General features: G+C 47.7%; 1 protein-coding gene across 1 annotated transcript in view; it reads right to left on the reverse strand.

Moving 5' to 3' along the window:
* The window catches only part of DNAH17 (dynein axonemal heavy chain 17), a 7,556,186-nt gene that overhangs the window by 2,315,947 nt on the left and 5,216,372 nt on the right, over positions 1-23,867 (reverse strand). The window contains exon 37 of the mRNA XM_069201738.1: positions 19,540-19,687. Within this exon, the coding sequence (XP_069057839.1) occupies positions 19,540-19,687 (148 nt within the window). The remainder of the gene's footprint in view (positions 1-19,539; positions 19,688-23,867) is intronic.

Consider the following 23,867-nt stretch of genomic DNA (forward strand, 5'->3'; position numbering starts at 1 on the left):
GACAGCCTGTATACCTTGATCCTGAGAGAGCATATTCTTAATAATTGTGTGTCTCATTTGTTGCACCAGTACTTGGTGGACTCTGATCTGACCTCTCCCCAAGAATTGGGAAAGAAGGCAGACAAATGGGTCAGAACAAGGGTGAACAGAAAAGTTCATACAGGGGGTGACAAAGAGAACACTAAGAAGAAAGATGGTGAAAAATCTCAAGATAAGCATGGGGATAAGGGTAAAACCAAAGATCCCACTTCAAATCTTAAACACTCTTCAGGGGGTGGGGATAAAACAAATTCTTTCTCTTCTTCTCAACCTACACAATTTAAAAAGCCTTGGTGCTTTGTGTGTAAAAATAGAGGCCATAGGCCAGGGGATAAGTCCTGTCCAGGTAAACCCCCTGAGCCTACCACCACTAATACATCAAGCTCTAGTTCCCCTAGCAGTAGTGGTACTAGTGGTGGGACTGCTGGCAACAGTCAAGTTAAGGGTGTAGTTGGGTTCACTTATGGGTCCATCATAGAAACGGGGGTAGTCAGTCCCAAGACAGTTTCTGTCACACCTAGTGGCATTGGCCTTGCCACACTGGCTGCTTGTCCCCTTACAATAGATAAGTACAGGCAGACAGTTTCAATAAATGGTGTTGAGGCCTTGGCCTACAGGGACACAGGTGCCAGTATCACTTTGGTGACTGAAAACCTAGTGCACCCTGATCAACACATCATTGGACAACAGTATAAGATTATTGATGTCCATAACTCCACTAAGTTTCTTCCCTTAGCTATAATTCAGTTTAGTTGGGGTGGAGTTACTGGCCCTAAGCAGGTGGTGGTATCACCTAGCTTACCTGTAGACTGTCTCTTACGTAATGACCTAGAGGCCTCAGGTTGGGCTGATGTAGAGTTTTATGCCCATGCAGCCATGCTGGGCATCCCTGAGGAATTGTTCCCTCTCATTTCTACTGAAATGAAAAAGCAAAGGAGAGAAGGCCTGAAAACTCAGGATCCCTCTCCATCAACAGGTAAAAAGGGTATCACAGTATCCCCTAACCACCCTACCATTCAGGATACCATTCCTGTGGTGGGAGAAACCTCTCCTGGGGTGGCACCTGTTCCAAGGGAATCATCAGCTGGCAAAGCTGGACTCCCTGAGGTAGAAGTACATCTCTGTGGGATATCTAACATTGGTGAGAAAAAGAGCACCATTTTAGTTAACATGGAGCATCCCTCCAACCCTCCCAGAGAAACTTTAGTGCAGAAACCCTGCACTACCTCACAACACTTAGGACAGCATCCCTGCCCTAGTGTGGAGCTCATAGGACAGCATCCCTGCCCTGCTCCAACTCAAGAGAAACAGCATCCCTGTTCTCTCTTCCAGCCATATGGACAAAGTTTTTGCCCAGCTATGGCTTTTCTGAGACAGCATCCCTGTCTGGAATTTCCATCACTACAAATAGGTTCAGTGGACAATTCCCACTGCTCTAAACTAAAACTTACTGATAAAACCTCTGAAAATACATCTTCACATTGTTGCTTAGCTAAAAAACTTCAAACAGGGTGGTTTACATCCCCACAGGGAAGTAACCATAGAGTGGATGATAAAGGGAGTAACCAGTCTATTGCAGAGCTACTCTCTACTTATCACCACTTAGACAATGAAGTCTCAACTGGCCAAGGTTAGCCTTATTGTCCTTCGTTTGGGGGGGGGGTTGTGTGAGAAGGTAGCCTCTTTCTAGCCTTGTTACCCCCACTTTTGGCCTGTTTGTGAGTGTATGTCAGGGTGTTTTCACTGTCTCACTGGGATCCTGCTAGCCAGGGCCCAGTGCTCATAGTGAAAACCCTATGTTTTCAGTATGTTTGTTATGTGTCACTGGGACCCTGCTAGTCAGGACCCCAGTGCTCATAAGGTTGTGGCCTATATGTATGTGTTCCCTGTGTGGTGCCTAACTGTCTCACTGAGGCTCTGCTAACCAGAACCTCAGTGGTTATGCTCTCTCATTTCTTTTCAAATTGTCACTAACAGGCTAGTGACCAATTTTACCAATTTACATTGGCTTACTGGAACACCCTTATAATTCCCTAGTATATGGTACTGAGGTACCCAGGGTATTGGGGTTCCAGGAGATCCCTATGGGCTGCAGCATTTCTTTTGCCACCCATAGGGAGCTCTGACAATTCTTACACAGGCCTGCCACTGCAGCCTGAGTGAAATAACGTCCACGTTATTTCACAGCCATTTTACACTGCACTTAAGTAACTTATAAGTCACCTATATGTCTAACCTTTACCTGGTAAAGGTTAGGTGCAAAGTTACTTAGTGTGAGGGCACCCTGGCACTAGCCAAGGTGCCCCCACATTGTTCAGGGCCAATTCCCCGGACTTTGTGAGTGCGGGGACACCATTACACGCGTGCACTACATATAGGTCACTACCTATATGTAGCTTCACAATGGTAACTCCGAATATGGCCATGTAACATGTCTATGATCATGGAATTGCCCCCTCTATGCCATCCTGGCATAGTTGGCACAATCCCATGATCCCAGTGGTCTGTAGCACAGACCCTGGTACTGCCAAACTGCCTTTTCAGGGGTTTCACTGCAGCTGCTGCTTCTGCCAACCCCTCAGACAGGTTTCTGCCCCCCTGGGGTCAAGCCAGGCTTTTCCCACGATGGCAGAACAAAGGACTTCCTCTGAGAGAGGGTGTTACACCCTCTCCCTTTGGAAAATGGTGTGAAGGCAGGGGAGGAGTAGCCTCCCCCAGCCTCTGGAAATGCTTTCTTGGGCACAGATGTGCCCAATTCTGCATAAGCCAGTCTACACCGGTTCAGGGGACCCCTTAGCCCTGCTCTGGTGCGAAACTGGACAAAGGAAAGGGGAGTGACCACTCCCCTGACCTGCACCTCCCCTGGGAGGTGTCCCGAGCTCCTCCAGTGTGCTCCAGACCTCTGCAATCTTGGAAACAGAGGTGCTGCTGGCACACTGGACTGCTCTGAGTGGCCAGTGCCACCAGGTGACGTCAGAGACTCCTTCTGATAGGCTCCTTCAGGTGTTGCTAGCCTATCCTCTCTCCTAAGTAGCCAAACCCTCTTTTCTGGCTATTTAGGGTCTCTGTCTCTGGGGAAACTTTAGATAACGAATGCAAGAGCTCATCCGAGTTCCTCTGCATCTCTCTCTTCACCTTCTGCCAAGGAATCGACTGCTGATCGCGCTGGAAGCCTGCAAACCTGCAACATAGTAGCAAAGACGACTACTGCAACTCTGTAACGCTGATCCTGCCGCCTTCTCGACTGTTTTCCTGGTGGTGCATGCTGTGGGGGTAGTCTGCCTCCTCTCTGCACTAGAAGCTCCGAAGAAATCTCCTGTGGGTCGACGGAATCTTCCCCTGCAACCGCAGGCACCAAAAAGCTGCATTACCGGTCCCTTGGGTCTCCTCTCAGCACAACGAGCGAGGTCCCTCGAATCCAGAAACTCTGTCCAAGTGACTCCCACAGACCAGTGACTCTTCAGTCCAAGTTTGGTGGAGGTAAGTCCTTGCCTCACCTCGCTAGACTGCATTGCTGGGAACCGCGACTTTTGCAGCTACTCCGGCCCCTGTGCACTTCCGGTGGAAATTCTTTGTGCACAGCCAAGCCTGGGTCCACGGCACTCTAACCTGCATTGTACGACTTTCTAAGTTGGTCTCCGGCGACGTGGGACTCCTTTGTGTAACTTCGGGTGAGCACCATTTCACGCATCCTCGTAATGCCTGTTTCTGGCATTTCTCTGGGTGCTACCTGCTGCTAAGAGGGCTCCTTGTCTTGCTCGATGTCCCCTCTACCTCCTGGTCCAATTTGCGACCTCCTGGTCCCTCGTGGGCCACAGCAGCGTCCAAAAACGCTAACCGCACGATTTGCAGCTAGCAAGGCTTGTTGGTGTTCTTTCGGCGGGAAAACACTTCTGCACGACTCTCCACGGCTAGTGGGATCTGTCCACCAAAGGGGAAGTCTCTAGCCTTTTTCGTTCCTGCAGAAACCTCAGCTTCTTCTGTCCAGTAGAAGCTTCTTTGCATCCACAGCTGGCATTTCCTGGGCATATGCCCATCTCCGACTTGCTTTTGACTTTTGGACTTGGTCCCCTTGTTCCACAGGTACCCTAGATTGGAAATCCATTGTTGTTGCATTGTTGCTTTGTGTCTTTCCTGCATTATTCCTCTAACACGACTTCTTTATCCTTAGGGGAACTTTAGTGCACTTTGCACTCACTTTTCAGGGTCTTGGGGAGGGTTATTTTTCTAACTCTCACTATTTTCTAATAGTCCCAGCGACCCTCTACAAGGTCACATAGGTTTGGGGTCCATTCGTGGTTCGCATTCCACTTTTGGAGTATATGGTTTGTGTTGCCCCTATCCCTATGTGTCCCCATTGCATCCTATTGTAACTATACATTGTTTGCACTGTTTTCTAAGACTATACTGCATATTTTTGCTATTGTGTATATATATCTTGTGTATATTTCCTATCCTCTCACTGAGGGTACACTCTAAGATACTTTGGCATATTGTCATAAAAATAAAGTACCTTTATTTTTAGTATAACTGTGTATTGTGTTTTCTTATGATATTGTGCATATGACACTAAGTGGTACTGTAGTAGCTTCACACGTCTCCTAGTTCAGCCTAAGCTGCTCTGCTAAGCTACCATTATCTATCAGCCTAAGCTGCTAGACACCCTATACACTAATAAGGGATAACTGGGCCTGGTGCAAGGTGCAAGTACCCCTAGGTACTCACTACAACCCAGTCCAGCCTCCTACATTGGTTGTGCAGCGGTGGGATAAGTGCTTTGAGACTACTTACCACTCTTGTCATTGTACTTTTCATAAGAGAAAAATATACAAAACAAGGTCAGTGTATATACACATAGCCAAAAAGTTTTGCATTTCCTCTTTTCACTCTTTTCTAAGTGCTGAAAAGTACTTCTAAACTTTCTAAAAAGTTCTAAAAAGTTAAAAAAGTTTTTTTCTCTGTCTTTCTAAAAGCTCTGACAAACTTGTTTCTCTTTTTCTATCACTTTAACTCTCTCTAAAAATGTCTGGCACAGGCCAAAATGTTGACCTGTCTAAGATTGCATATGATCACCTTAGCTGGAAAGGAGCAAGGAGTCTCTGCATAGAGAGAGGTTTGAGTGTAGGGAAGAATCCTTCCTTGGAACTGTTACTTAACATGCTTAGAGAACAAGATAAGGTTAAAAGTGCCCCATCTGTTGAAAAAGTAGCTAATGGTTCTCAATCTGATCCAGGGACTCCCCCAGGTAAAGGTTCAGGAAAGAAACTTCTTAGCCTTCCCATTACAAGACAGTCTAGCATAGTTGGTACTGAGGTGGAGTCACATCATACAGATGATGTGCTCTCACATTACACTGTCAGCCAAGCTGTTAGGGTGCCCTCTGTAAGGGACAGGTCTCCTTCTGTTCATTCCCATCATACCTCTGTATCTAGAAATGTCCCTCCCACCAACCCTGATGACAGATTGTTAGAAAGGGAACTCAATAAGTTGAGGGTGGAACAAACCAGACTGAAGCTTAAAAAGCAACAGCTGGATTTGGATAGACAGTCTTTAGAATTAGAGAAGGAAAGACAGAAGTTGGGTTTAGAAACCCATGGTGGCAGCAGCAGTATTCCCCATAGTCATCCTGCAAAAGAGCATGATTCCAGGAATCTGCACAAGATAGTTCCCCTTATAAGGAGGGGGATGACATTAACAAGTGGTTTGCTGCACTTGAGAGGGCCTGTGTTGTACAGGATGTCCCTCAAAGGCAGTGGGCTGCTATCCTATGGCTATCATTTAGTGGAAAAGGTAGGGATAGGCTCCTTACTGTGAAAGAAAGTGATGCCAATAATTTTACAGTACTTAAGAATGCACTCCTGGATGGTTATGGCTTAACCACTGAACAGTACAGGATAAAGTTCAGAGAGACCAAAAAGGAGTCTTCAAAGACTGGGTTGATTTCATTGACCATTCAGTGAAGGCCTTGGAATGGGTGGTTACATGGCAGTAAAGTTACTGATTATGACAGCCTGTATAACTTGATCCTGAGAGAGCATATTCTTAATAATTGTGTGTCTGATTTGTTGCACCAGTACTTGGTGGACTCTGATCTGGCCTCTCCCCAAGAATTGGGAAAGAAGGCAGACAAATGGGTCAGAACAAGGGTGAACAGAAAAGTTCATACAGGGGGTGACAAAGAGAACACTAAGAAGAAAGATGGTGAAAAATCTCAAGATAAGCATGGGGATAAGGGTAAAACCAAAGATCCCACTTCAAATCTTAAACACTCTTCAGGGGGTGGGGATAAAACAAATTCTTTCTCTTCTTCTCAACCTACACAATTTAAAAAGCCTTGGTGCTTTGTGTGTAAAAATAGAGGCCATAGGCCAGGGGATAAGTCCTGTCCAGGTAAACCCCCTGAGCCTACCACCACTAATACATCAAGCTCTAGTGCCCCTAGCAGTAGTGGTACTAGTGGTGGGACTGCTGGCAACAGTCAAGTTAAGGGTGTAGTTGGGTTCACTTATGGGTCCATCATAGAAACGGGGGTAGTCAGTCCCAAGACAGTTTCTGTCACACCTAGTGGCATTGGCCTTGCCACACTGGCTGCTTGTCCCCTTACAATGGATAAGTACAGGCAGACAGTTTCAATAAATGGTGTTGAGGCCTTGGCCTACAGGGACACAGGTGCCAGTATCACTTTGGTGACTGAAAACCTAGTGCACCCTGATCAACACATCATTGGACAACAGTATAAGATTATTGATGTCCATAACTCCACTAAGTTTCTTCCCTTAGCTATAATTCAGTTTAGTTGGGGTGGAGTTACTGGCCCTAAGCAGGTGGTGGTATCACCTAGCTTACCTGTAGACTGTCTCTTACGTAATGACCTAGAGGCCTCAGGTTGGGCTGATGTAGAGTTTTATGCCCATGCAGCCATGCTGGGCATCCCTGAGGAATTGTTCCCTCTCATTTCTACTGAAATGAAAAAGCAAAGGAGAGAAGGCCTGAAAACTCAGGATCCCTCTCCATCAACAGGTAAAAAGGGTATCACAGTATCCCCTAACCACCCTACCATTCAGGATACCATTCCTGTGGTGGGAGAAACCTCTCCTGGGGTGGCACCTGTTCCAAGGGAATCATCAGCTGGCAAAGCTGGACTCCCTGAGGTAGAAGTACATCTCTGTGGGATAACTAACATTGGTGAGAAAAAGAGCACCATTTTAGTTAACATGGAGCATCCCTCCAACCCTCCCAGAGAAACTTTAGTGCAGAAACCCTGCACTACCTCACAACACTTAGGACAGCATCCCTGCCCTAGTGTGGAGCTCATAGGACAGCATCCCTGCCCTGCTCCAACTCAAGAGAAACAGCATCCCTGTTCTCTCTTCCAGCCATATGGACAAAGTTTTTGCCCAGCTATGGCTTTTCTGAGACAGCATCCCTGTCTGGAATTTCCATCACTACAAATAGGTTCAGTGGACAATTCCCACTGCTCTAAACTAAAACTTACTGATAAAACCTCTGAAAATACATCTTCACATTGTTGCTTAGCTAAAAAACTTCAAACAGGGTGGTTTACATCCCCACAGGGAAGTAACCATAGAGTGGATGATAAAGGGAGTAACCAGTCTATTGCACAGCTACTCTCTACTTATCACCACTTAGACAATGAAGTCTCAACTGGCCAAGGTTAGCCTTATTGTCCTTCGTTTGGGGGGGGGTTGTGTGAGAAGGTAGCCTCTTTCTAGCCTTGTTACCCCCACTTTTGGCCTGTTTGTGAGTGTATGTCAGGGTGTTTTCACTGTCTCACTGGGATCCTGCTAGCCAGGGCCCAGTGCTCATAGTGAAAACCCTATGTTTTCAGTATGTTTGTTATGTGTCACTGGGACCCTGCTAGTCAGGACCCCAGTGCTCATAAGGTTGTGGCCTATATGTATGTGTTCCCTGTGTGGTGCCTAACTGTCTCACTGAGGCTCTGCTAACCAGAACCTCAGTGGTTATGCTCTCTCATTTCTTTTCAAATTGTCACTAACAGGCTAGTGACCAATTTTACCAATTTACATTGGCTTACTGGAACACCCTTATAATTCCCTAGTATATGGTACTGAGGTACCCAGGGTATTGGGGTTCCAGGAGATCCCTATGGGCTGCAGCATTTCTTTTGCCACCCATAGGGAGCTCTGACAATTCTTACACAGGCCTGCCACTGCAGCCTGAGTGAAATAACGTCCACGTTATTTCACAGCCATTTTACACTGCACTTAAGTAACTTATAAGTCACCTATATGTCTAACCTTTACCTGGTAAAGGTTAGGTGCAAAGTTACTTAGTGTGAGGGCATCCTGGCACTAGCCAAGGTGCCCCCACATTGTTCAGGGCCAATTCCCCGGACTTTGTGAGTGCGGGGACACCATTACACGCGTGCACTACATATAGGTCACTACCTATATGTAGCTTCACAATGGTAACTCCGAATATGGCCATGTAACATGTCTATGATCATGGAATTGCCCCCTCTATGCCATCCTGGCATAGTTGGCACAATCCCATGATCCCAGTGGTCTGTAGCACAGACCCTGGTACTGCCAAACTGCCTTTTCAGGGGTTTCACTGCAGCTGCTGCTTCTGCCAACCCCTCAGACAGGTTTCTGCCCCCCTGGGGTCAAGCCAGGCTTTTCCCAGGATGGCAGAACAAAGGACTTCCTCTGAGAGAGGGTGTTACACCCTCTCCCTTTGGAAAATGGTGTGAAGGCAGGGGAGGAGTAGCCTCCCCCAGCCTCTGGAAATGCTTTCTTAGGCACAGATGTGCCCAATTCTGCATAAGCCAGTCTACACCGGTTCAGGGGACCCCTTAGCCCTGCTCTGGTGCGAAACTGGACAAAGGAAAGGGGAGTGACCACTCCCCTGACCTGCACCTCCCCTGGGAGGTGTCCAGAGCTCCTCCAGTGTGCTCCAGACCTCTGCCATCTTGGAAACAGAGGTGCTGCTGGCACACTGGACTGCTCTGAGTGGCCAGTGCCACCAGGTGACGTCAGAGACTCCTTCTGATAGGCTCCTTCAGGTGTTGCTAGCCTATCCTCTCTCCTAAGTAGCCAAACCCTCTTTTCTGGCTATTTAGGGTCTCTGTCTCTGGGGAAACTTTAGATAACGAATGCAAGAGCTCATCCGAGTTCCTCTGCATCTCTCTCTTCACCTTCTGCCAAGGAATCGACTGCTGATCGCGCTGGAAGCCTGCAAACCTGCAACATAGTAGCAAAGACGACTACTGCAACTCTGTAACGCTGATCCTGCCGCCTTCTCGACTGTTTTCCTGGTGGTGCATGCTGTGGGGGTAGTCTGCCTCCTCTCTGCACTAGAAGCTCCGAAGAAATCTCCTGTGGGTCGACGGAATCTTCCCCTGCAACCGCAGGCACCAAAAAGCTGCATTACCGGTCCCTTGGGTCTCCTCTCAGCACAACGAGCGAGGTCCCTCGAATCCAGAAACTCTGTCCAAGTGACTCCCACAGACCAGTGACTCTTCAGTCCAAGTTTGGTGGAGGTAAGTCCTTGCCTCACCTCGCTAGACTGCATTGCTGGGAACCGCGACTTTTGCAGCTACTCCGGCCCCTGTGCACTTCCGGTGGAAATTCTTTGTGCACAGCCAAGCCTGGGTCCACGGCACTCTAACCTGCATTGTACGACTTTCTAAGTTGGTCTCCGGCGACGTGGGACTCCTTTGTGTAACTTCGGGTGAGCACCATTTCACGCATCCTCGTAATGCCTGTTTCTGGCATTTCTCTGGGTGCTACCTGCTGCTAAGAGGGCTCCTTGTCTTGCTCGATGTCCCCTCTACCTCCTGGTCCAATTTGCGACCTCCTGGTCCCTCGTGGGCCACAGCAGCGTCCAAAAACGCTAACCGCACGATTTGCAGCTAGCAAGGCTTGTTGGCGTTCTTTCGGCGGGAAAACACTTCTGCACGACTCTCCACGGCTAGTGGGATCTGTCCACCAAAGGGGAAGTCTCTAGCCTTTTTCGTTCCTGCAGAAACCTCAGCTTCTTCTGTCCAGTAGAAGCTTCTTTGCATCCACAGCTGGCATTTCCTGGGCATATGCCCATCTCCGACTTGCTTTTGACTTTTGGACTTGGTCCCCTTGTTCCACAGGTACCCTAGATTGGAAATCCATTGTTGTTGCATTGTTGCTTTGTGTCTTTCCTGCATTATTCCTCTAACACGACTTCTTTATCCTTAGGGGAACTTTAGTGCACTTTGCACTCACTTTTCAGGGTCTTGGGGAGGGTTATTTTTCTAACTCTCACTATTTTCTAATAGTCCCAGCGACCCTCTACAAGGTCACATAGGTTTGGGGTCCATTCGTGGTTCGCATTCCACTTTTGGAGTATATGGTTTGTGTTGCCCCTATCCCTATGTGTCCCCATTGCATCCTATTGTAACTATACATTGTTTGCACTGTTTTCTAAGACTATAATGCATATTTTTGCTATTGTGTATATATATCTTGTGTATATTTCCTATCCTCTCACTGAGGGTACACTCTAAGATACTTTGGCATATTGTCATAAAAATAAAGTACCTTTATTTTTAGTATAACTGTGTATTGTGTTTTCTTATGATATTGTGCATATGACACTAAGTGGTACTGTAGTAGCTTCACACGTCTCCTAGTTCAGCCTAAGCTGCTCTGCTAAGCTACCATTATCTATCAGCCTAAGCTGCTAGACACCCTATACACTAATAAGGGATAACTGGGCCTGGTGCAAGGTGCAAGTACCCCTAGGTACTCACTACAACCCAGTCCAGCCTCCTACATTGGTTGTGCAGCGGTGGGATAAGTGCTTTGAGACTACTTACCACTCTTGTCATTGTACTTTTCATAAGAGAAAAATATACAAAACAAGGTCAGTGTATATACACATAGCCAAAAAGTTTAGCATTTACTCTTTTCACTCTTTTCTAAGTGCTGAAAAGTACTTCTAAACTTTCTAAAAAGTTCTAAAAAGTTAAAAAAGTTTTTTTCTCTGTCTTTCTAAAAGCTCTGACAAACTTGTTTCTCTTTTTCTATCACTTTAACTCTCTCTAAAAATGTCTGGCACAGGCCAAAATGTTGACCTGTCTAAGATTGCATATGATCACCTTAGCTGGAAAGGAGCAAGGAGTCTCTGCATAGAGAGAGGTTTGAGTGTAGGGAAGAATCCTTCCTTGGAACTGTTACTTAACATGCTTAGAGAACAAGATAAGGTTAAAAGTGCCCCATCTGTTGAAAAAGTAGCTAATGGTTCTCAATCTGATCCAGGGACTCCCCCAGGTAAAGGTTCAGGAAAGAAACTTCTTAGCCTTCCCATTACAAGACAGTCTAGCATAGTTGGTACTGAGGTGGAGTCACATCATACAGATGATGTGCTCTCACATTACACTGTCAGCCAAGCTGTTAGGGTGCCCTCTGTAAGGGACAGGTCTCCTTCTGTTCATTCCCATCATACCTCTGTATCTAGAAATGTCCCTCCCACCAACCCTGATGACAGATTGTTAGAAAGGGAACTCAATAAGTTGAGGGTGGAACAAACCAGACTGAAGCTTAAAAAGCAACAGCTGGATTTGGATAGACAGTCTTTAGAATTAGAGAAGGAAAGACAGAAGTTGGGTTTAGAAACCCATGGTGGCAGCAGCAGTATTCCCCATAGTCATCCTGCAAAAGAGCATGATTCCAGGAATCTGCACAAGATAGTTCCCCTTATAAGGAGGGGGATGACATTAACAAGTGGTTTGCTGCACTTGAGAGGGCCTGTGTTGTACAGGATGTCCCTCAAAGGCAGTGGGCTGCTATCCTATGGCTATCATTTAGTGGAAAAGGTAGGGATAGGCTCCTTACTGTGAAAGAAAGTGATGCCAATAATTTTACAGTACTTAAGAATGCACTCCTGGATGGTTATGGCTTAACCACTGAACAGTACAGGATAAAGTTCAGAGAGACCAAAAAGGAGTCTTCAAAGACTGGGTTGATTTCATTGACCATTCAGTGAAGGCCTTGGAGGGGTGGTTACATGGCAGTAAAGTTACTGATTATGACAGCCTGTATAACTTGATCCTGAGAGAGCATATTCTTAATAATTGTGTGTCTGATTTGTTGCACCAGTACTTGGTGGACTCTGATCTGGCCTCTCCCCAAGAATTGGGAAAGAAGGCAGACAAATGGGTCAGAACAAGGGTGAACAGAAAAGTTCATACAGGGGGTGACAAAGAGAACACTAAGAAGAAAGATGGTGAAAAATCTCAAGATAAGCATGGGGATAAGGGTAAAACCAAAGATCCCACTTCAAATCTTAAACACTCTTCAGGGGGTGGGGATAAAACAAATTCTTTCTCTTCTTCTCAACCTACACAATTTAAAAAGCCTTGGTGCTTTGTGTGTAAAAATAGAGGCCATAGGCCAGGGGATAAGTCCTGTCCAGGTAAACCCCCTGAGCCTACCACCACTAATACATCAAGCTCTAGTGCCCCTAGCAGTAGTGGTACTAGTGGTGGGACTGCTGGCAACAGTCAAGTTAAGGGTGTAGTTGGGTTCACTTATGGGTCCATCATAGAAACGGGGGTAGTCAGTCCCAAGACAGTTTCTGTCACACCTAGTGGCATTGGCCTTGCCACACTGGCTGCTTGTCCCCTTACAATGGATAAGTACAGGCAGACAGTTTCAATAAATGGTGTTGAGGCCTTGGCCTACAGGGACACAGGTGCCAGTATCACTTTGGTGACTGAAAACCTAGTGCACACTGATCAACACATCATTGGACAACAGTATAAGATTATTGATGTCCATAACTCCACTAAGTTTCTTCCCTTAGCTATAATTCAGTTTAGTTGGGGTGGAGTTACTGGCCCTAAGCAGGTGGTGGTATCACCTAGCTTACCTGTAGACTGTCTCTTACGTAATGACCTAGAGGCCTCAGGTTGGGCTGATGTAGAGTTTTATGCCCATGCAGCCATGCTGGGCATCCCTGAGGAATTGTTCCCTCTCATTTCTACTGAAATGAAAAAGCAAAGGAGAGAAGGCCTGAAAACTCAGGATCCCTCTCCATCAACAGGTAAAAAGGGTATCACAGTATCCCCTAACCACCCTACCATTCAGGATACCATTCCTGTGGTGGGAGAAACCTCTCCTGGGGTGGCACCTGTTCCAAGGGAATCATCAGCTGGCAAAGCTGGACTCCCTGAGGTAGAAGTACATCTCTGTGGGATAACTAACATTGGTGAGAAAAAGAGCACCATTTTAGTTAACATGGAGCATCCCTCCAACCCTCCCAGAGAAACTTTAGTGCAGAAACCCTGCACTACCTCACAACACTTAGGACAGCATCCCTGCCCTAGTGTGGAGCTCATAGGACAGCATCCCTGCCCTGCTCCAGCTCAAGAGAAACAGCATCCCTGTTCTCTCTTCCAGCCATATGGACAAAGTTTTTGCCCAGCTATGGCTTTTCTGAGACAGCATCCCTGTCTGGCATTTCCATCACTACAAATAGGTTCAGTGGACAATTCCCACTGCTCTAAACTAAAACTTACTGATAAAACCTCTGAAAATACATCTTCACATTGTTGCTTAGCTAAAAAACTTCAAACAGGGTGGTTTACATCCCCACAGGGAAGTAACCATAGAGTGGATGATAAAGGGAGTAACCAGTCTATTGCAGAGCTACTCTCTACTTATCACCACTTAGACAATGAAGTCTCAACTGGCCAAGGTTAGCCTTATTGTCCTTCGTTGGGGGGGGGGGGGGTTGTGTGAGAAAGTAGCCTCTTTCTAGCCTTGTTACCCCCACTTTTGGCCTGTTTGTGAATGTATGTCAGGGTGTTTTCACTGTCTCACTGGGATCCTGCTAGCCAGGGCCCAGTGCTCATAGTGAAAACCCTATGTTTTCAGTATGTTTGTTATGTGTCACTGGGACCCTGCTAGTCAGGACCCCAGTGCTCATAAGGTTGTGGCCTATATGTATGTGTTCCCTGTGTGGTGCCTAACTGTCTCACTGAGGCTCTGCTAACCAGAACCTCAGTGGTTATGCTCTCTCATTTCTTTTCAAATTGTCACTAACAGGCTAGTGACCAATTTTACCAATTTACATTGGCTTACTGGAACACCCTTATAATTCCCTAGTATATGGTACTGAGGTACCCAGGGTATTGGGGTTCCAGGAGATCCCTATGGGCTGCAGCATTTCTTTTGCCACCTATAGGGAGCTCTGACAATTCTTACACAGGCCTGCCACTGCAGCCTGAGTGAAATAACGTCCACGTTATTTCACAGCCATTTTACACTGCACTTAAGTAACTTATAAGTCACCTATATGTCTAACCTTTACCTGGTAAAGGTTAGGTGCATAGTTACTTAGTGTGAGGGCACCCTGGCACTAGCCAAGGTGCCCCCACATTGTTCAGGGCCAATTCCCCGGACTTTGTGAGTGCGGGGACACCATTACACGCGTGCACTACATATAGGTCACTACCTATATGTAAATTCACAATGGTAACTCCGAATATGGCCATGTAACATGTCTATGATCATGGAATTGCCCCCTCTATGCCATCCTGGCATAGTTGGCACAATCCCATGATCCCAGTGGTCTGTAGCACAGACCCTGGTACTGCCAAACTGCCTTTTCAGGGGTTTCACTGCAGCTGCTGCTGCTGCCAACTCCTCAGACAGGTTTCTGCCCCCCTGGGGTCAAGCCAGGCTTTTCCCAGGATGGCAGAACAAAGGACTTCCTCTGAGAGAGGGTGTTACACCCTCTCCCTTTGGAAAATGGTGTGAAGGCAGGGGAGGAGTAGCCTCCCCCAGCCTCTGGAAATGCTTTCTTGGGCACAGATGTGCCCAATTCTGCATAAGCCAGTCTACACAGGTTCAGGGGACCCCTTAGCCCTGCTCTGGCGCAAAACTGGACAAAGGAAAGGGGAGTGACCACTCCCCTGACCTGCACCTCCCCTGGGAGGTGTCCAGAGCTCCTCCAGTGTGCTCCAGACCTCTGCCATCTTGGAAACAGAGGTGCTGCTGGCACACTGGACTGCTCTGAGTGGCCAGTGCCACCAGGTGACGTCAGAGACTCCTTCTGATAGGCTCCTTCAGGTGTTGCTAGCCTATCCTCTCTCCTAAGTAGCCAAACCCTCTTTTCTGGCTATTTAGGGTCTCTGTCTCTGGGGAAACTTTAGATAACGAATGCAAGAGCTCATCCGAGTTCCTCTGCATCTCTCTCTTCCCCTTCTGCCAAGGAATCGACTGCTGACCGCGCTGGAAGCCTGCAAACTTGCAACATAGTAGCAAAGACGACTACTGCAACTCTGTAACGCTGATCCTGCCGCCTTCTCGACTGTTTTCCTGGTGGTGCATGCTGTGGGGGTAGTCTGCCTCCTCTCTGCACTAGAAGCTCCGAAGAAATCTCCTGTGGGTCGACGGAATCTTCCCCCTGCAACCGCAGGCACCAAAAAGCTGCATTACCGGTCCCTTGGGTCTCCTCTCAGCATGACGAGCGAGGTCCCTCGAATCCAGCAACTCTGTCCAAGTGACCCCCACAGTCCAGTGACTCTTCAGTCCAAGTTTGGTGGAGGTAAGTCCTTGCCTCACCTCGCTAGACTGCATTGCTGGGAACCGCGACTTTTGCAGCTACTCCGGCCCCTGTGCACTTCCGGCGGAAATCCTTTGTGCACAGCCAAGCCTGGGTCCACGGCACTCTAACCTGCATTGCACGACTTTCTAAGTTGGTCTCCGGTGACGTGGGACTCCTTTGTGTAACTTCGGGTGAGCACCATTTCACGCATCCTCGTAGTGCCTGTTTCTGGCACTTCTCCGGTTGCTACCTGCTGCTAAGAGGGCTCCTTGTCTTGCTTGACGTCCCCTCTACCTTCTGGTCCAATTTGCGACCTCCTGGTCCCTCCTGGGCCACAGCAGCGTCCAAAAACGCTAACCGCACGATTTGCAGCTAGCAAGGCTTGTTGGCGTTCTTTCGGCGGGAAAACACTTCTGCACGACTCTCCACCGCTAACGGGATCCGTCCACCAAAGGGGAAGTCTCTAGCCTTTTTCGTTCCTGCAGAAACCTCAGCTTCTTCTGTCCAGTAGAAGCTTCTGTGCATCCACAGCTGGCATTTCCTGGGCATATGCCCATCTCCGACTTGCTTGTGACTTTTGGACTTGGTCCCCTTGTTCCACAGGTACCCTAGATTGGAAATCCATCGTTGTTGCATTGTTGGTTTGTGTCTTTCCTGCATTATTCCTCTAACACGACTTCTTTATCCTTAGGGTAACTTTAGTGCACTTTGCACTCACTTTTCAGGGTGTTGGGGAGGGTTATTTTTCTAACTCTCACTATTTTCTAATAGTCCCAGCGACCCTCTACAAGGTCACATAGGTTTGGGGTCCATTCGTGGTTCGCATTCCACTTTTGGAGTATATGGTTTGTGTTGCCCCTATCCCTATGTGTCCCCATTGCATCCTATTGTAACTATACATTGTTTGCACTGTTTTCTAAGACTATAATGCATATTTTTGCTATTGTGTATATATATCTTGTGTATATTTCCTATCCTCTCACTGAGGGTACACTCTAAGATACTTTGGCATATTGTCATAAAAATAAAGTACCTTTATTTTTAGTATAACTGTGTATTGTGTTTTCTTATGATATTGTGCATATGACACTAAGTGGTACTGTAGTAGCTTCACACGTCTCCTAGTTCAGCCTAAGCTGCTCTGCTAAGCTACCATTATCTATCAGCCTAAGCTGCTAGACACCCTATACACTAATAAGGGATAACTGGGCTTGGTGCAAGGTGCAAGTACCCCTAGGTACTCACTACAAGCCAGTCCAGCCTCCTACAACTGCTCGACCACACGACCACAAAAGAGAGCATTATAATTATTTACTTTAACCTCTGCTAAGCCTTTGGGGAACCCCTGGGCTCTGTGCACACTATGGGGGTCATTACGACCCCAGTGGTCTGTGGTATAGTGGAGGTATTACCACCAACAGGCTGGCATTACCTACCTCCTCTATTATGACATTGTCAGTCTGGCCAAAGCCAAACCGCCAAGTCAACACACCAAACACCACGGTGGTAACGACCGCCGGGGTGGAGACTACAGTCTCAAGCCCAGCAGTCGTCACTAGGCCACCCATGGCATTTTGACCCCGCCAACGGCCATGGTTTCCACAGTGTCTGTACCGCCACTGATACCATGGCAGTAGGCACTATCAGTACCAGGGAATTCCGTCCCTGGCGCTGATAGGGGTCGCCGCCCTCCGCAGAGTTCATCCCACACCCTCCCCTCCCTCTCCTGACCCACCCGCACATTTACACACATACATGCACCTACATACACACCCATACACACATGCATACACACATTCACCCACGCATTCATACATTCATACACACTCACAGCGACACTCACGAACATACATCCAGGCACACACGCAATCTCACGACACAACATGCACGTACACTCACACCCACTAATGCACACATGCATGACACATGCATGCATGCATTCACACACAGTCACACACACCCCCACACAACACCCCCACCCCACCTCTCCTCTCAGAGAACCCGACTTACCTGCTTGCAGGGGTCCTCTGGCAGGAGACGGGACACGGCACTGCTGCCAGCAGCAGTGTCTGCCAGCAAAACACCGCCAGGCCGTATCATGGAACATGATACGGTAGGCGGTGTTTTGTTGGTGTGGCGCTGCTCCTGGCAGCAGTGCCACCTTACTGCCATCCGCCACCGTGACTGTAGACGGAATTCCGCCAGCCTTGTGGCGGAATGCCGTCTATGGTCATAATGCCATGGACGTTCGGTAGCCATGGCGACGGTATGTTGGTGGCCGTCGCCGTAGGTAGCATTTGCCGCCAAGGTCCTAATGAGGGCCTATATCTCAATTTGATATAGTATATACAGAGCCAACTTCCTAAAAAGAGGGAGAAATTTAAAAAGTAGTGCCCACTTCAGCTCGTCCACCTTAGGGGTGGGACTGGCATGAAATGGGCACCCCTCATAATCTGCCAAATTTTCCCATCTGTGCTGCTGCCAAAAGTGGGGTCAGGACAATGGTCGCTCATCTCCACCATCTGGTGAGACCTGGATTGCATTACAAAGACAGCTAGGCCTTTGAAGCCCTGGAATGGACAGGGAGTGGAGGAGTACTGCAACCAGAACCAAACTCCCTACAATTTTGCTGAGGAATTGTAGGTGAGTGACGAGCCTGCAGCTGGCAAGGTCATCAGGGTCCTTGAGGATTGAGAGCATCTGGCCTTTCCTCAGAACTTCTGGGAAGATGGCTTATGTGAAGGGGGCAATGACAATGGTGAGTAGGGGTGAGAGAGCATCATCAGAGAGAGTTTTGAGGAAGGACAAGGGCAAGATATTATCTTTCTGAGAAGTGTCTTTGTGAGAGTATGTAGGCAAGATCAGTGAGTTAGGGCTTCGAAGGCTTACTAAAGCAGGATTCTATGGGAAGGAGTGGGCATAAGAGATGAAGCAGGCTTGACGTTGCTGATGTGATGTCCAACCTTCTTCATTTTTTCACAGAAGAGGTTATTAGCATTGCTGTTTTCTGTGTAGTGAGGAATAGGTGGGTCTTGCAGAGAGTTAAAAAACGTTCTACTTCAATTGGTGGCTTCAATGATAGTGTTGGTATATTATCTTACTGTTCCATTTTCTTTCCTGTCTGTGGATCAAACTTTTATTATCAACAGCAACATTAGAGTACCAGAGTGCTGAAGGCTTTTGTTTTTTTCATGCATGCTTTAATTGGAGTGTGGATGTTCAAAGTTTTACCGAAAAAGTGTTTAAATTGTTTGGAAGGGTGTTGGTGTCGAATGTGGAGCTGAGAGGGTGAGAGATGAGTTTAAGCATTAGATTGTGTATGGCAATGTATTTAAAGGATATGAAGGTTTGGTCTTCTCTGTTTAGATGACATTGTAAAGGGAGTAGCTAGAAGTTTTTTTTTAACCTCCTCTGGGCTGCCTGCATTGCTACTGAGTCTGCCTTCCCGGGTTCGCAGACCACCCGTAGGCCAACAGTTCAGATTTCTTTACTTTTTTAACCCTTTCAAGCAAACCTGGTAAACATGATTTAAATGCTAATTTCTCACACTACTGAAAAGATTTACAGCAAACCAATCAAAGGTACCTGCATTCAGCCATTGCTTTTGTAGAGGAAAGGAAAGAATCTTCTGGGAGTTAGAATGGGAAAATTAATTTTTTTACCCATTTTTACAAGCCGGCTTTAGAGCTGCACAAAACCTGTCATGCCCAGGTCAAATTAGGTGACTTTGTTTTTGAAAAATTTCAGTTACATTCATTACATGGCTCCAATGGAAACTTTGACTTTACCATACTACACAGTCACTATTGCCGACAGTATAAAACATGTATATATAATGCAAGTATTTAAATTTGAACAAAAACCCAACCCCTCCAATATATACACAAACACATCATGCACCCCCACTCACACACACATCAGTGTGCTTACCCAAAGCTGCAGAGACAAGTTGAACCTGAAGCTTCTGCACAGAGGTTGCCATATTACATTCGGCCATGTGCTGTGTTAGAATTGTGCTGTAAATCGACTGAAGTGCATCCTGTCCTGGGAAACTCACAGCAAACACACAAAAACGTCGCTGTAAAAAGACAAAAATTAATTATGAGGAGCGGATCATGACCCAAAAGTTGATAAGAGAAAGGCTGTCTGTAATGCACATCATGAAAACTGCTTTGTGGTGGTAGTGAAGCGAGATAAGTATATTCATGTTCAAACGATTTTTGTATAAGCTGAGCTATGTTCACCTTAATACTGTTATGAGTCTTGGAAAGTGAGGAGGGGCAGAAACTGGCACCATAAGTCAAGATTGCATATTTCAACAGTATCACGATACAAATCGGGAATAAATAACAAATAGTTCCCTGACAAAAGCAAGAGTACTTTGTAAAACCATGGAAGCCAGGATTTTAGTTTACAGTATTTGCTCACTCACTCCTGCTCCACTACTTTCTGGCCACAAGATGTTAGGGCCCTATCCAATTACTTGCCTACAAACTATGGCCATGTTGATCCAACACGCATTTGGGCAAAGGTCTCTAATGTCCACACTCCTGTGAGAAAGTAGCCTCTTTCTAGCCTTGTTACCCCCACTTTTGGCCTGTCTGTGAGTATATGTCAGGTGTTTTCACTTTCTCACTGGGATCCTGCTAGCCAGGGCCCAGTGCTCATAGTGAAAACCCTATGTTTTCAGTATGTTTGTTATGTGTCACTGGGACCCTGCTAGCCAGGACCCCAGTGCTCATAAGTTTGTGACCTATATGTATGTGTTCCCTGTGTGATGCCTAACTGTCTCACTGAGGCTCTGCTAACCAGAACCTCAGTGGTTATGCTCTCTCTTTCCAAATTGTCACTAACAGGCTAGTGACCAATTTCACCAATTCATATTGGCATACTGGAACACCCTTATAATTCCCTAGTACATGATACTGAGGTACCCAGGCTATAGGGGTTCCAGGAGATCCCTATGGGCTGCAGCATTTCTTTTGCCACCCATAGGGAGCTCTGACAATTCTTACACAGGCCTGCCATTGCAGCCTGAGTGAAATAACGTCCACGTTATTTCACAGCCATTTACCACTGCACTTAAGTAACTTATAAGTCACCTATATGTCTAACCTTTACCTGGTAAAGGTTGGGTGCTAAATTACTTAGTGTGTGGGCACCCTGGCACTAGCCAAGGTGCCCCCACATTGTTCAGGGCATATTCCCCGGACTTTGTGAGTGCGGGGACACCATTACACGCGTGCACTATACATATGTCACTACATATGTATATCGTCACAATGGTAACTCCGAACATGGCCATGTAACATGTCTAAGATCATGGAATTGTCACCCCAATGCCATTCTGGCATTGGAGAGACAATTCCATGATCCCCCGAGTATCTAGCTCAGACCCGGGTACTGCCAAACTGCCTTTCCCGGGGTTTCACTGCAGCTGCTGCTGCTGCTGCTGCCAACACCTCAGACAGGTTTCTGCCCTCCTGGGGTCCACCCAGGCTTGGCCCAGGAAGGCAGAACAAAGGACTTCCTCAGAGAGAGGGTGTTACACCCTCTCCGTTTGGAAAAAGGTGTCAGGGCTGGGGAGGAGTAGCCTCCCCCAACCTCAACCACAGATGGTGCCCATTTCTGCATAAGCCAGTATACACCGGTTCAGGGATCCCCCAGCCCTGCTCTGGCACGAAACAACTGGACAAAGGAAAGGGGAGTGACCACTCCCCTGACCTGCACCTCCCCTGGGAGGTGCTATAGGAGGCTGGCCTGGCTTGTAGTGAGTACCAAGGGGTACTTACACCTTGCACCAGATCCAGGTATCCCTTATTAGTGTAGAGGGGTGTCTAGCAGCTTAGGCTGATAGAAAAGGTAGCTTAGCAGAGCAGCTTAGGCTAACTAGGAGACGAGTGAAGCGCCTACAGTACCACTAGTGTCATATGCACAATATCATAAGAAAACACAATACACAGTTATACTAAAAATAAAGGTACTTTATTTTTATGACAATATGCCAAAGTATCTCAGTGAGTACCCTCAGTATGAGGATAGCAAATATACACAAGATATATGTACACAATACCAAAATATGCAGTAATAGCAATAGAAAACAGTGCAAACAATGTATAGTTACAATAGAATGCAATGGGGGCACATAGGGATAGGGGCAACACAAACCATATACTCTAGAAGTGGAATGCGAACCACGAATGGACCCCAAACCTATGTGACCTTGTAGAGGGTCGCTGGGACTGTAAGGAAACAGTGAGGGTTAGAAAAATAGCCCACCCCAAGACCCTGAAAAGTGGGTGCAAAGTGCACCTAAGTTCCCTAAAGAGCACAGAAGTCGTGATAGGGGAATCCTGCAAGGAAGACCAACACCAGCAATGCAACAACGATGGATTTCCTGACGAGAGTACCTGTGGAACAAGGGGACCAAGTCCAAAAGTCACGATCAAGTCGGGAGTGGGCAGATGCCCAGGAAATGCCAGCTGTGGGTGCAAAGAAGCTGCCACCGGACGGTAGAAGCTGTGGATTCTGCAAGAACGACAAGGGCTAGAAACTTCCCCTTTGGAGGATGGATGTCCCACGTTGTGAAGAGTCGTGCAGAGGTATTTTTGTGTAGAAAGACTGCAAACAAGCCTTGCTAGCTGCAAGGGTTGCGGTTAGGGTTTTTGGATGCTGCTGTGGCCCAGGAGGGACCAGGATGTCGCCAGTTGAGTGAGGAGACAGAGGGGGCGCCCAGCAAGACAAGGAGCCCTCTCAGAAGCAAGCAGAACCCGCAGAAGTGCTGGAACAGGCACTACAAAGTGGAGTGAACTGGAGCTCAGCCGAAGTCACAAAGGAGGGTCCCACGACGCCGGAGGACAACTCAGGAGGTCGTGCACTGCAGCTTAGACTGCCGGGGACCCAGGCTTGGCAGTGCACAAAGGAAATCCTGGAAGAGTGCACAGGACCCGGAGTAGCTGCAAAACACGCGGTTCCCAGCAATGCAGTCTAGCGTGGGGAGGCAAGGACTTACCTCCACCAAACTTGGACTGAAGAGTCACTGGACTGTGCGAGTCAGTTGGACAGAGTTGCTGAGTTTAAGGGACCTCGCTCGTTGTGCTGAGAGGAGACCCAGAGGACCGGAGATACAGTTCTTTGGTGCCTGCGGTTGCAGGGGGAAGATTCCGTCGACCCACGGGAGATTTCTTCGGAGCTTCTAGTGCAGAGAGGAGGCAGACTACCCCCACAGCATGCACCACAAGGAAAACAGTCAAGAAGGCGGCAGGATCAGCATTACAAGGTCGCAGTAGTCGTCTTTGCTACTTTGTTGCAGTTTTGCAGGCTTCCAGCGCGGTCAGCAGTCGATTCCTTGGCAGAAGGTGAAGAGAGAGATGCAGAGGAACTCTGATGAGCTCTTGCATTCGTTATCTAAAGAATTCCCTAAAGCAGAGACCCTAAATAGCCAGAAAAGGAGGTTTGGCTACCTAGGAGAGAAGATAGGCTAGCAACACCTGAAGGAGCCTATCAGAAGGAGTCTCTGACGTCACCTGCTGGCACTGGCCACTCAGAGCAGTCTAGTGTGCCAGCAGCACCTCTGTTTCCAAGATGGCAGAGGTCTGGACCACACTGGAGGAGCTCTGGGCACCTCCCAGGGGAGGTGCAGGTCAGGGGAGTGGTCACTCCCCTTTCCTTTGACCAGTTTCGCGCCAGAGCAGGGCTGGGGGATCCCTGAACCGGTGTAGACTGGCTTATGCAGAGATGGGCACCATCTGTGCCCATCAAAGCATTTCCAGAGGCTGGGGGAGGCTACTCCTCCCAGCCCTGACACCTTTTTCCAAAGGGAGAGGGTGTAACACCCTCTCTCTGAGGAAGTCCTTTGTTCTGCCTTCCTGGGCCAAGCCTGGCTGGACCCCAGGAGGGCAGAAACCTGTCTGAGGGGTTGGCAGCAGCAGCAGCAGCAGCTGCAGTGAAACCCCGGGAAAGGTAGTTTGGCAGTACCCGGGTCTGAGCTAGAGACTCGGGGATCATGGAATTGTCTCCCCAATGCCAGAATGGCATTGGGGTGACAATTCCATGATCTTAGACATGTCACATGGCCATGTTCGGAGTTACCATTGTGACGCTATACATATGTCGTGACATATGTATAGTGCACGCGTGTAATGGTGTCCCCGCACTCACAAAGTCCGGGGAATTTGCCCTGAACAATGTGGGAGCACCTTGGCTAGTGCCAGGGTGCCCACACACTAAGTAACTTAGCACCCAACCTTTACCAGGTA

This window comes from Pleurodeles waltl, chromosome 7 (genome assembly GCF_031143425.1).
Source record: "Pleurodeles waltl isolate 20211129_DDA chromosome 7, aPleWal1.hap1.20221129, whole genome shotgun sequence".
Lineage (NCBI taxonomy): Eukaryota > Metazoa > Chordata > Amphibia > Caudata > Salamandridae > Pleurodeles > Pleurodeles waltl.